A 13,551-nucleotide genomic window follows, 5' to 3' on the forward strand; every position below is an offset into this window, starting at 1 on the left:
ATTCATTACATAGCTATAAATAGATATAAAACTGACATTAATAGAATGAGATAAAATTTAATTTGTTACATAGCTATTACATATAAAACTAACCTGCTTTGCTTGAGGAGCACAAAGCCACAACTGCCCGTCTTTAAGTAAAAACCTAAAAAAGTAAAATGAAAAGTTTTTTAAATTTTAATGAGTAAGAAACAGAAATATCTTTTACCTATAAAATAAATTTAAAAAAAATTACCTTAAAAAATTCAAACGTTCTTGAACTTGCTGGACATGACTAAACCGGCTATCTGGTGAAACTGAATTGGGATCTAATTCAGGATGTTCTGCAATAAATATTTAAAATCAGAAACAGTGCATTCTCTCAAGACATAAATAGAAAAATGTATGATTAATTTTAAAAATGCATTTTAGTGTGTCATGAGATTAAACAATTGATCAATGTAAAAGGACACTTTAAAAGTATTTTCGACTTAGCAATAAACGGTAAAGTATAAGAAATAACTTGCAATTTAAAAATATTAATAAATGTATCTTTAAGGCCACTTCTAAAAAAGCAATGGAATAAATTAAGAAAAATAATTTGATAGCAAAAATTTTAAGTTCTTTTTTCATATGATGACTGAAAATTCGAAACAGGTTTGTAAGACTGAACATTGAGTAAGGAGTGGATGGATCCTAAAATTATAAGTATAGTATGCTTAATGAGCATTCTAAAACAACAGAGATTCAAAATGTATTAAAGTTACACTTTTACAACAACAACAAAATTGAGAAAAAAAATGATAATTAAATTAATTTATTATTTTCACAACTTATAAAAATAAGAAAATAATAATCACTAAAAGGATTCACTACGATCTGAAAACAAAGTGCAAACAACATAATTGCTATACATTTTTAAATAATGAAGACTTTGAGTGAAGTTAAGGACAGAATTATTTTTATCAGGATAGCTACAAACACTATTCTTGTAAATAATTTAAACAGCACTTTTAACTGTAAAATATATGGTTCTTATTTAAAATGCTTGTCAATTAAATCTTAATCATAAAGATTAAAAACTTGTTTTTCAAAAACTTTCTTCAGATTGTTCACTTTTCAAAATCATGATAGTCTATAGATACACCAATATCTGGGTCCTTAACATTATTAATATTTTTAATTGAAATCAATAAAAACGTTTTTGTTTTCTTCTTTGCTGAAAACTATAGAGGATACATTCCCAGGTGTGTTGTTAAAAGGGAATGCTTCAATTGGCTGAATGAGTGGTAGTAAGGCAATAAAACAGATACCATGCCATAAATATTAAAATAGTTAACAAGTTATAAATACTTTTATTCGTCATAACACTATCTACAATGGGTTTTGTACAAACTTTTTTATTCTCTTTCTTAATTAAAATTAAATCAAATTTATAAGAAAAATTTAAAGAAAACTCTTGTGAGAATAATTTTTTTCCACTAATGTCAGAGCAGACTATCTAAAGTTCTTTATTTTAGTTAAACTGAAAAGAAATGTGATTTTTAAAAAGGCTGTATTGTCTCATTGTTATGAAGGTTAAAGGAATATAAACTATTGAAATCTAAAAAAAAAAGTCGAAGTAAAATGTTAGAAAAAAGATAACAATTCTACACTAATATAAATTTGGTATATTACTGCCCAATTTTTTAAAATATCCTCACATGCATTTTTTCTTTCTTTCTTGAAATCAATGAAATGCCTAAAATGCCATATGAAATGCCTAAACTATAAAGCAAAGACAATTAGAAATTTAAAATAATTACAATATTTTTCCCACATGAACATCTAAATACTCAACTAAATGAACATCAATAAAATTTTTTCTATGTTTATGATATGCTCAAATTTAAGGCTTTAAAATGTTTAAAAAAGAAATTACAATTTTACGTTTTTGGGATATATTTTCTAAAATCACACATACACAAATTAAAAAGTTATACTTTTACGAATAATTAACATTCACAAAAACGACAACAACAAAAATTCTCCTAGAATAAAACTTTTAGGATTATATATATAAAAAAAAAATAAAAAAAACATTCTTTGCTAAGAAAATTAAGAAAATTCAAAAAATAAAATTATAATTAAAACTAAGGCCTTTGCCTGCGTTTTCTGCTCTTTCAAACTTTCTGCTGGATATTTTATCCAACTTAATAAAAATCCTTAAAATCAATGAGTAGTTCTAAATTTTTGTGTATTTTTAAGAGCCCAAACAATAGAGCATTGGAGTAAACTTACAAATATTAAATTAGATCATACACCAGTGATTTCACTAGAGATTGGAAACTAGAAGTCCTTGGGAGCCAGAATTTCCAAACTTATGGAATTTTTTTTTTTTTTTTTTTTACTAAAAGAAGTTCTGGTTTAAAATATGGATTTTCTACTTTTTTAACCATCTATTAGTATTCATATTCATGAGTATTTGATAGATAAAATAAAGAATTTCAAATAAAAAAATAGTTATATTTGAACAATTAAGGCTTTCAGCTAAGACTGATCTAACAGCATAAAAAAAGCAACAATGAAATTTGATAATCAGAATTTTAATTCTCTCCTCCAGCTGTTAGGAGGACTCCATACTGTGGAAGAAAATTTTCATTTCAAATTATCTTTCTCCTTTATTACTAATTTAAAAGAAAGAAAAAGTAACTTTAAGTAAAGCAAATCTAGAGTAAGTCATGAAGTTTCAATTACTGAAAAAAAAAACTACTTAAAATATTAAAATACAAACAAATTATCAAAAGAGAAATTACCTATTGCATAATCCTAAGCTATCATAACATAGTTTATTCTCTTTTTTAAAATTTCTTTTCAGTAAATTAAACTCCATGGCTTACTCTAGGTTTGTCTGAACTAACTTTTCATGCACTTAAACTTTAAAGTAGTAATAAAGGAAAAAGAGAATTTGTGCCGAAATTTTTTCCCCGTGGTATGGTGTCCTCTTAAAACTGATAAGAAACATTCTTATTTGTATAATTAAAGTTTGGTTGAAATTGTGCTAACATAACCAGAATGTTTTTTTTTCTTCCAAGAGATGTGTCACAACATATTTTTCCATCACTAAAATTCTTGGTAATAAAAAATATTGATAAAATAGTTTCTTTTCCGAAAACAGTGGCTTTTAGTCATACTAATATTTCGTCCCATTTTCACTGGCTAAAATTTGACCTAACAGTAGCGATAATCAAATAAATAAATCTGTTGGATATTATTCAAGCAAAAAGCATTATTTAATGTAAAACCAATTGAAAGAATGTTTGTTTACCTTTTGCTATTAGATGTGCACGTTTCATGTACGTTGTGAGATTGTCTGCCACTAGGATGACAAGAGAGTGGTGCTGCTGCAACCTATTGATCACTTCATGTCGATAGAGCATGTGAGGAGATCTCTGTGCATGATTAAAATTGGGAGGTGCTTCTGAATAAAGGTTACAGATTTCTCTGATTTGTTTCAGGGCAGGAAGAACCCATTTGTCATTCTTAAGTTCCTCAACACATCGATCCAACCAATGAGTTTTTTGAGAATCTCTATCCTGTAAACAACAAAAAGGAGAGTCTTAAATATGAATCAGGATTGACATTTTATCCAGGAAAAAATTTATTTATTCCAAAATAACAGACGAAAATGGAGAAAACGAAGAGAAACTGGACAAAATGGAAGAAACTTAATGAAAGAATTGTAAAGGGGTGAAAAAGCTATTGATGATTGTAAAAAACTAGTAGAATCTATGCTGAGATAAATTAAAATTAGTTTTGAATTTGAAAGGTGGGAATATTAAATATTAAAAAAATGTACTATTTCAAATTAGCTTATTTTTAAAAATGGGTTAGATTCAATTATGTTTGCTACTGTATCTAAGAATTATTTCTTAGTATAACAAAGATAGAATATTTTTCATTATATATAGTTTCTTGGAAAAAAAAAAGATTATTAAGAGTAATTTTTCTAAAGATTAAAAAGAATTTTTTTTTACATAATTTAAAAATTCAGAAGGGTTAATGTTGACAGCTTGGGCTTTTAGAGGTAGTAAAAATACTGTAAATAACAAGTGAAATAATAAAAATATTGAAAAATTTACTCTGTTTATGTTTAATATTTTAGATAAATTAAGATTTAAATAATAATGTTTAATTAAAATTCTGCAAAAAATAAAATACACTAATGAAATAAATCTAGACAATATAGCAATATACAGTACAGTATAATTTAAGTATCTAATACTTTTTATTAAATTTCAATAATCACGTGAAATTTATTTAAGCCAAATTATTATCTGGCAAGGAGAAAAATGATGATAATAATTTTTTTTTATTAAATATTTTAAATTAAATGTATTTTTCACTTATTTAACAAATATATATTAATAATTCAGATTCAATACATTATTATTACCATATTAGTTATTAGAATTATCTTGTCTTTAGTACAGCATTTCGTTAAAAGGATGGCATTTTAAGGGAGTTAAATAAGCAAACAATTTACCATTCTCTAAAAGCATGCAATTCATAATTTTTTTAAGAAAGGTTTTTAAGTCAAAAGCATATTTTAAGTAAAATAAGTACAATTTAAACATCCTGATTTCTATTAACTCTACTAATACTCTGACTTAAACTAAAAGCTATTTAAAGTTTCTCATAATCTTTCTGTGTTAAAAAATATTTAAAAATTACAGACACAGAAAGGATGAAAAAAATTGTATAAAAGAAAGAACTTTTTTGCGTAAACATCTTCACTAACAATAGACAAATGTGGTTTTTCTTTTCCTTTTTACACACATTTGGTTTTCTTTCCTCTTCCACTTCTAAGCCATACCTTAATGTAAAGTACCATTTCCCATTTTAATAAGAAATAATTCTATATGATGCTACATTTACTTTGAATTTCACTCGCTATTTATTACTGCGAATGTTAAGATTGATTGTTTTCAAGTTTGTTAAAAGAATTCTTCAGGTTTTTGCTAATATATGAATATTCCTTCTTTAAACATTATCAAAATAAGCCTCAATTTCACTAAAATAAAAGAATTGAATCACCTGAGAGCAGCTATAATCCAGGATTTTTACATGAGCAGTGAGAGCCTGGTCCATGATATCAGTTGGCACATCATTACTATGAGCCAAACTCCAAAGCAAATTCAATACCTTAAAACAAAAATAAACATTTATTTTGTACTCTTTTAAATAGCATTTATTATTAGTTAAATTCAAATCTATAGCACTTTAGATGTATATGCATAGCAATAACAAATAAAGAATTGAATATTTCTAAGCCTTTCCCAGGCGAATAAATACAATTTTTTATTTATTTAGTCAAAGCAAGTTAAATTCGTCACATAAAATTATAATGTTTCATTTCAAAAACATTAAATTAAGTTTCAGAAAACAGATTTTTTTTACAAGGGCCTACCACTAAATTAGAGGAATCAGAATTGACTTGCCTCAAGAAGATTTAAAAACGAGAATTGGAGATTCATTGTTTCCCTCTAAACAGTACCATGAAAATCAAGGAATGAAGTTTCCAAGATATTTCTGCAGTGAGTTAAAATATGACGTTTAAAAGAGGCTGGAGTTTCATATTCAACAAATCATCAACGAGTATTAATATGTAGCGCTAGGTTAGGAGATATACATTCCAATGTAAAATGCAGGAAGAAAATATTTTTTTCAGATACTTTCTAAGGAAAATTTACAACACATTTTAAAATATATAAAACAAGATATGATACAATTATTTTACTCTTAATAAAATTTCTTTCGTGACAAAATTAAACATAATATTTAACTGTTATGGTACTTGTTCAAAAATAGCTTAAAATTCAACAAACAGTAATTCTGCTTAATTAATAAAATTGAATATTGGCTACAGTGCAGTAACTTCTTTGTGGAAACCTGATCTTGTAATCGAACTAAAAACGTCTTGTAAAACAGTAATTGATGATAGAGGTAACCAAAAACTAACACAAACAAATGAAAATTACTTTATGAGCCATGACACCATCTTTATCATCTTCAGCTAGCCGTCTGATTAGTTCAAGCAACTTTTCCCTTTGTTTTTTGCTAGCATTTGTCCAACTTGTCTGCAAGATAAATATATAAAATTTTAAAAAAATTATCATCCAATATTAAAATTATGCAAAACAAGAAATGCATTTTAAGTTGGACCAGTTGGAAGCTAACTAATAAATCAACTTTTGAGTTTATTCAGTTATTAATTGGTAGACTTATAAACCACAACATCTCCAACAGAACCATCTAACAAAAGTATTCAACACAAGTGATACATACTTGGAAACATTCAAATAGGTGGTCAAGCTGTTCAGGTGTGAAATCCCATGCAAGTTTGGCCAACAAATCATGAACATTTTTCACAATAGCCTCATGTTTACCAGATTGAGCAGCCCAAATGTCATCTAAATCTTCCAACGTTAAAGATTTCTCTTTTATTACAAATCTAAGAATTTTTTCTAACTTTTCCACATACTGCAATAAAAAAAGAAGAAGAAAAAATATGATTCAACTATTTTTGTAAGGATACAAAATATGTATTACATATATATAGTAAGAGAGAGAGGGAGAGAGAAAGTAAAGTGTTGATTAAAGATAAGAATACAATTGAAAATAAAATTTTTTAAACATTCAAACAAAAAGGTGGTTAACTGCTAAACTATGAAAAAAAAAAAAAAAAAAAGAAAGTTAACCCTTTGATGCAGATTTTTTATCAAACATATTTTTCATACTTTTTTCATTATTTTGTATTGATTGATTTAGATCAAAATAAGAAAAAAATATTGTATTTAATACTTTAATAATTTATGATCATGAAATACAGCATGAAACACCAGTCTCTTTTTCTGTGTTAAAGGTAAAATCTTTCAAACCTGCCTCACATCCAAACAAAAAATTTTCGAATTTGCACTGATTTAGATCTGAGAGAAACAGTTATCAATCATTAAAAATTCTTTAATTTACAAAATCAATTATTGACAAATTTTTAAATGGGAATGAAAAAAAATTTCAAACTACTACTTTTTGGATTTCATATTTTAATTCAAATATAATTCCGATTAATAACAGATTTTTTTAATAACTCATAGGCTGTTTTATATTAAAAAACACCAAAATATAGTTTTGCTAGTAATTAGAGCCACAGAAAAAAACTACATAAAAATGGATTGAATCAAAGGGTTAGAGGAAGGGGCTTGTTAGATATCAAAAATATACGCCTATGCGTTTCACCCTTATCGCACCCGCCACTCCACTTTGCATCTCTGTCAGAGAAGCAAGCTTTCTTTTACACCAGAACTTCGAACAAGGAAGTTCACTTGTCAGCTTTCTCATGAGCTACTTTTCCTTGTTTACTGCTATTGTAGCAGTCATAATAATTTTCTTCGTGTATATAGCTCATTTGTTTTATTAAGTTTTGTTTAATCAAACCATTACAGTCCGCTTTATATTACATACAATGCACAGGGCTCAAACTTTTTTTCTTAGCCAATTCATTGAAACCATATTTTAAAGTTTGTAGTCTTCTTGTACCCGATTTTCTATCTTAAAATATTATATGCACTATTTAAGACCTGATCTTAAAAACATTAAGATTGTGAGCTAATAATGGAAAACTGGATCTGTGGATATTAAGTTACCCCTGGTATTCAATTTTTAGGAGAGGTGGGATGTATTTCGTTCAGACCCCTACAAATATTTTGCTACCTACTTTACGGAATAAACTTAGTTTACTTTGTATTGCTCCATAAAATACTTCATTTTAAAATTCAAGAAATTTGGATGAAAAAATAAACAAAAAAAAAAGAACAATTTTAACATTGCATTAAATTATACAGGGTGCGTTTCCAGACTTTTTTAACAAAAAATAAGCATTTTAAGTAGTTTTTAAGCGCTGAAATATTTTTTATCACTTCTCAAAAAAAAAATTCATAATTAGAAAGTGTGCAATAATAAAAAATAATTTTTTCCATCGCTTGAAGTTCTTAGATTTATAAACATAAAATCAATAAAATTCAAAAACTTTTACATAATCATGATAAAATAACTAGTTTCTGATAAATATTGCAGAGAAAATTGAGAAAATCATGCATTTTTTGTCATTTATGAGGAAAATCGACACGACAAAGTAAAAATCTCTTTTTAAAATCAAGCACTTTTTACAAACCCTGAATTTTAAAAAAAAAAGCACCTTTAATGACTTATAGAAAACGTAAATCAAAAATAAGCACATTTAAGCACTTTTTAAAAACACTACGTAGCATACACATCATGTGAAGTAATCAATAATGGCATAAGAGAAAGTGTGCTATATTTAATTTTAAAAACTATTTCTTTTCAGAATAAATTTTTGAAACTACTTCTACCCAACTCTATAAACTATATTTGATTTATGCTAAATTTATTTAAAATAACAAATAAAGACATTTATTTTTTTACCTGTGGCTGATGTAAACTGTCTCTAAGTACAATCTGAAGAACTTTGTTTTCCTTTATCCATTCCTTAATTAAAAAAACAAAAATAAATATAAGCATTAAGAACATAAGTATTTACTCGAATGTCAAAAAAAATCTGGTAAAAATCACAGTTTGAAGCCGTATTAGAAAAAAACAGTGAAACAAAGTCAAATTTGGGAAAGCACTTAAGTACCAAAAATTTTTGTTTTGTTAATCATAGATAACTAAACTTAAATCAGTGTCAATTTGCATCTAATCATTCAAATAATAGACTATGAATTAAAAATAAGCAATATATTTTTTTATGTCTTTACTTCATTTCAAACAAATTTGCGAAACCTATAAAGAGTATTATAGTTAAAAAATAGGAATATAGAAAAAAAAAAATTTGCACACTTGACAGATGTAAAAAGTGTGCTCTCAACAAACCACCCTGTTGTATATTATTTTATTCCGTGTTTCTTAAATGGACAGAAAGAAGAAATTCTGCATTTGAAACGTGGGATCTCCTGTGGTTAGAGTGTTCGCCTTCCAATGAGGTGAACTGAGATTGAATCCCGGGTTAGAGTCTCCTTGCAATCAAGGCTAACCGAGGGAGGTTTTCCTCCCCATGTAACCCAAGTGCATGTCAGTTCCATCAAAAAGTCCACCACAAAGGCAAATTTCTCCCAATATTTATTTGATCTAGCCGCGATGGAGAATAATCCTGTAGTCAATAAACATAAAATACTGATTACCATATCTTATATGGGTTTTTCAAACCATAAATTTTGCATCATACAACTTAAAAATTTCAAAAGCTGTTCAAGGTGTAAGATATCTTTACTTTCTTCATAATAGAACCAAAAAATTTGCTTTTTTTTTAAATTCATGTAAAAGCACCCTGGCAGACAAAATTAATGCTGCTATACTGCTAGCTGCAGCACTTTATTGAGCTTTTAAATTAGCTGTACTAGTTGATCTATGAAAAAGATAAAAATACTTACTGCTACTCTTTCAGCTGTCAGCCAATCCTCTTCCTCTGGATTAACATGGCCATGTCTATGAGTATAATATGAAACACTAGCAATTACTTTATTAACTTCATTTAAGGCATTCATTTTTCCATTGAAAGATGAAATTTGTAATAGCCTGTAAGAAAATGAGAAGATTGAATTAATATTAAATCATTCTTTAAGCATTAAATTGATTAATCTTTTTTTTTTTTTTGAAGTTAAACACAAAATATTTAATGAGAACATATTAAAACTAAATCCCATTAATCAAAAAGATGTTTGAGTTTAATATTTATAGTTTCATAGAAAAAAATTTCCAAATGTATATACAGTAGTAAAAACACTGATATGTGATATACACGAGACCAATGTTTGTTTAAAATTGTCAAATAATCAAGAGTACTCTGCTATATTTAAGCTTACAAACTCTTAATTACCAATAAAATATTAAAAATAGAAAGCTACCATCATACAATTGGTAAAACGGTGTTAAACTTTACTGTAAATTAGGCTTAATTATAACAAAGTATAAGATAATTATAAAATATTGTAATTAAACTTGTCAGTTTTTTTACTTATTTCATAAAAAAAAGTAAATATTTGAGACAATCTTGGTAAAAACTTGTTATTTAGCTCTGTGAGTTAGACTAATTATCTAGATATTTACAAATATCACAATGAAACATTTTTAGTGTGTCTATTTATTAAAAAAACACAAGGTTTAAATTAGTGACATCTTGGCGAAAATAGGTTATTTAGCATCACTGGCAATTAGGCTAATTACCCCAAAATGATTCCAATAATTAGAAAATATGGAAATTAATTTATAATAGCTTTATTCTTCATCTTGAAATTAAGTCATACATAGTCATTACATAGTCGAAAATAAATTTGGGATTTCTATCTCTGAGCTAAACTTTTATTTCGCTTTTACTTTTAATTAGGATAATACAGTAGGGAACCGATTATCCGGAACGATCGGGACCATCGCTATTCCGGATAACTGATTTTTCCGGTTTTCTGAATCGCTACAAAAAGCCGTTTTTTTTATCGTTAAACCCAACTAAAAAAAAATTATTTGGAAATAATCTTAAAAAGAAGAAAAAACGATGAAGTAATACAGTAATGATTATTTCTAAAATGATGGTATGGTAAACATCTTTCAAAAAAGAACGAAAAATCCTAAAATCTTATGAGGAAAAAAATTTTTTTTTTTTAAAAATGGCTGGAAAATTTATCGAATTTCGTTCCGGTTTTTTGGTTTTTCGGTTTTCTGATTTCCGGATAACGGGTTCTGTACTGTACTTACATTTACTGAAAATAATAAATAAGCATATGATTCTTGAATTCATGACCATAAAAACTTTATTATGTAATATTGAGTTTATTTTCATGAAATGACTGAATTCTGAAAATTTAGGACATGATATCTGCAGGTGAGGCAATAAGCTTTAGTTGTGCAAATTAAGAGAGGTTTGATCAAAAATCCAAATCTTTCGATACTTCAAATTGATCATTGTAAAATCTGCACTTGTATTTGCAGAAAATAAAAAATATTTTCTCCCTCCACCCCAAAAAAACAGGAATAGTGGGACAAAAAGTTGAAAATCAGGACAAGATATTTTTATCAGGAGAATCAAGAATATCAAGACAACAAATGCATTTTTTTAAATTTAATTACGCATTAATTATAATTCGTTTCAAAAATTTCTTTTATCAGTAACACACCTCATATTAAAAAGAAAAAAATTCAGAACATAAAAATTTTTGTTATTAAATCTTCAAATTTTTCTCTCTCACAAAATCGGAGATTAATATATTTTCTGGAGTTAGTGCTACAGCAACACACATAAAAAGATTTTTTACACAAAATTAGTGAAAACTGATTATGCGAATCCATTACTAAATGTTAATAATTTTGTTTTAACACCAGGAGGCTTCAGTTTCTGTCCCTTTTTCTCAGAAACCCCTTGGCTGCTTCGTATTCATTGGAGATCAAATGGAAAGAACCACTTGAAAATTATGATTGGATTGCATTTTAATCAAATCAATGACAAGAAAAATCAGTTCCAATATGGTATTTTTTTCTATCAAGTTAAACAATTAATAATTCTCGAACTAATTATCAAATGTAAATTTTTTTATTCTATCTTAATCGCTATACACTTTTTTATTCCCCCCTTTCTAAGTCTTATAATTTTTACGCGGTAAAACAAAATGTGATGCAATATGAACACCCAAAACAGAGGCATCCCTTACGATGTTTTTATACATAGAGAGAGAAAAAAATTGAGTTTACCTTAATATCATTTTTAATCTAAAAGTTTCTAAGCTCTTCACAGTATTTTCTTGATTGGGAACTTTTGCAGCTAAGCACTTCAATGCTTTCACTATTCCAGAAAGAGCATCATTTTTTGTTTCATTTTTGGCCTCTTTCTTCAGTTCATCATCTGTGAGATTATCCAAAAAAGATGGCACTATTTCAACAATAGGCATAAAATATTTTTCTACAGTATGCACTGTGAGTAAATCATGGCACATTCCAAAGGGTCTGAAAAAAAAGTTTAATGAGAAATTGTGCTGGGAAAAGATTTATGATAATCACAACGCATGATTTGAATAGTACCTAATAAGTGCAGCAATGACAGGAACAGAAATGGCAACATGGCTTTGAAATCGTTCCAACAAAAGATCGAAACCACCAAGGGTACCGAATCTATTGATCAGATCTACCAGCCAACCCTATTATAAAAAAATATACTATTACACAAGAGGCATGTAATTTAATATATTAAACTGATTTAACTACTAACAAAATAACAGTGATTTACAAATACAATAAATATTTTCTTTTACATTGAACTAAAATTAGCAACAACAAAAATAAATAAATAAAATAAATCACAAACTATAAGTTATTTACATTTAAACACCATTTCAACATTATCTCCATTCATTTGTAATCATCATAATGATTAAATATTTCATTTATATAACTGAAATCCTTTAGCACAGTTTTATCCCTTTCTGTAAATGTGATAATTCTTACTTCACTTTTATTTTTAATTAATTGCTTTTTAAAATAAGAAGTGCACTTTAGATGATCACTTTGTATAAAAACGTTCTATTTTAATATTTATTTACTGCTGCTACTGTTTCCATGTTTTAAATACATTCAGTAGAAATGATAAAATGTAAATAAAAATATTTATTGCTTAGAAATTGTTTTCTTAGCATTACTATACTTAAGCTCTTTATTTGTATAAATATAGGTGAACATTAAATTCATAATTAAACTTTTATAAAGCATTTTATAATTCCTTGAAAGATGAATAAAGGTTTCAACAAATAGTACATAAATGTGAAGAAAAACTATTGACAAATTTATATATATTATTGACATATTGCTAAAGGCTCACGACCATAAACCTCATCACTATTAAAATACAAAAATAACTACTTTAATTAAATGAGCAAAATGTGTTAAGGTAAGAATGCTATTTTAGCAATATTTTAAGGAAGTTATGTCACACTATATTAAGATGATTGTTAAGAAGTAGGATTTTTATGTCTGACTTAGTAACTAAAATATCATGTGCACAAATTAGCATATTGCTAAGCTTTTCAAATCACACATACTGCATTTTAGAATGAGAAAATCTGATTGTTAGAATAACAGTTACTGAGATGTCCCTATTTTAATTTTGTGCACAGTAAATACACAGAACTGTAACAGCTAATTAGCAAAAATATTAAATAGCACATGATTAAAAAATTAATATGCCAGCAACAAATATATGCAATTTTAATGAAACAATTTATACACAATCAAATCACACAGACATCATTTTAGAGTGGGAAAATCTGATTATTAGAATAAAAGTTAAGTTGTTCCTATATTAATTTAACAGTAAATACATAGTACTGCAACAGCTAATTAATCAGCAAATTAGATAACTATTAAATAGCGCATGATTAAAAAATGAATGTGCCCAAAAAAAATATATGCAATGTTAATGAAATAATTTATACAGAATCAAATCCCACAGACTGCATTTTAGAGAAGGAAAATCTG

The 13,551-nt window shown here is 26.8% G+C and overlaps 1 protein-coding gene across 19 annotated transcripts in view; it reads right to left on the minus strand.

Annotated features, from left to right (window-relative positions):
* The window catches only part of faf (ubiquitin carboxyl-terminal hydrolase-like faf), a 99,071-nt gene that overhangs the window by 76,793 nt on the left and 8,727 nt on the right, over positions 1-13,551 (minus strand). For all 19 annotated transcript variants that reach the window (XR_015432453.1, XM_087158946.1, XM_087158939.1 and 16 more), the window contains 10 exons: positions 12,103-12,218; positions 11,776-12,027; positions 9,468-9,612; positions 8,464-8,526; positions 6,307-6,501; positions 6,000-6,098; positions 5,056-5,163; positions 3,287-3,554; positions 236-323; positions 94-145 (listed from right to left, as the gene is read on the minus strand). Coding sequence is in view for 18 of the 19 variants with exons in the window: in XM_087158946.1 (XP_087015072.1) it covers positions 94-145; positions 236-323; positions 3,287-3,554; positions 5,056-5,163; positions 6,000-6,098; positions 6,307-6,501; positions 8,464-8,526; positions 9,468-9,612; positions 11,776-12,027; positions 12,103-12,218 (1,386 nt within the window). In the remaining variant the exon portion in view is untranslated. The remainder of the gene's footprint in view (positions 1-93; positions 146-235; positions 324-3,286; positions 3,555-5,055; positions 5,164-5,999; positions 6,099-6,306; positions 6,502-8,463; positions 8,527-9,467; positions 9,613-11,775; positions 12,028-12,102; positions 12,219-13,551) is intronic.

This window comes from Parasteatoda tepidariorum, chromosome 3, assembly GCF_982258835.1.
Source record: "Parasteatoda tepidariorum strain Cologne lab strain chromosome 3, Ptep-v5.0, whole genome shotgun sequence".
In the NCBI taxonomy this organism is placed as follows: domain Eukaryota; kingdom Metazoa; phylum Arthropoda; class Arachnida; order Araneae; family Theridiidae; genus Parasteatoda; species Parasteatoda tepidariorum.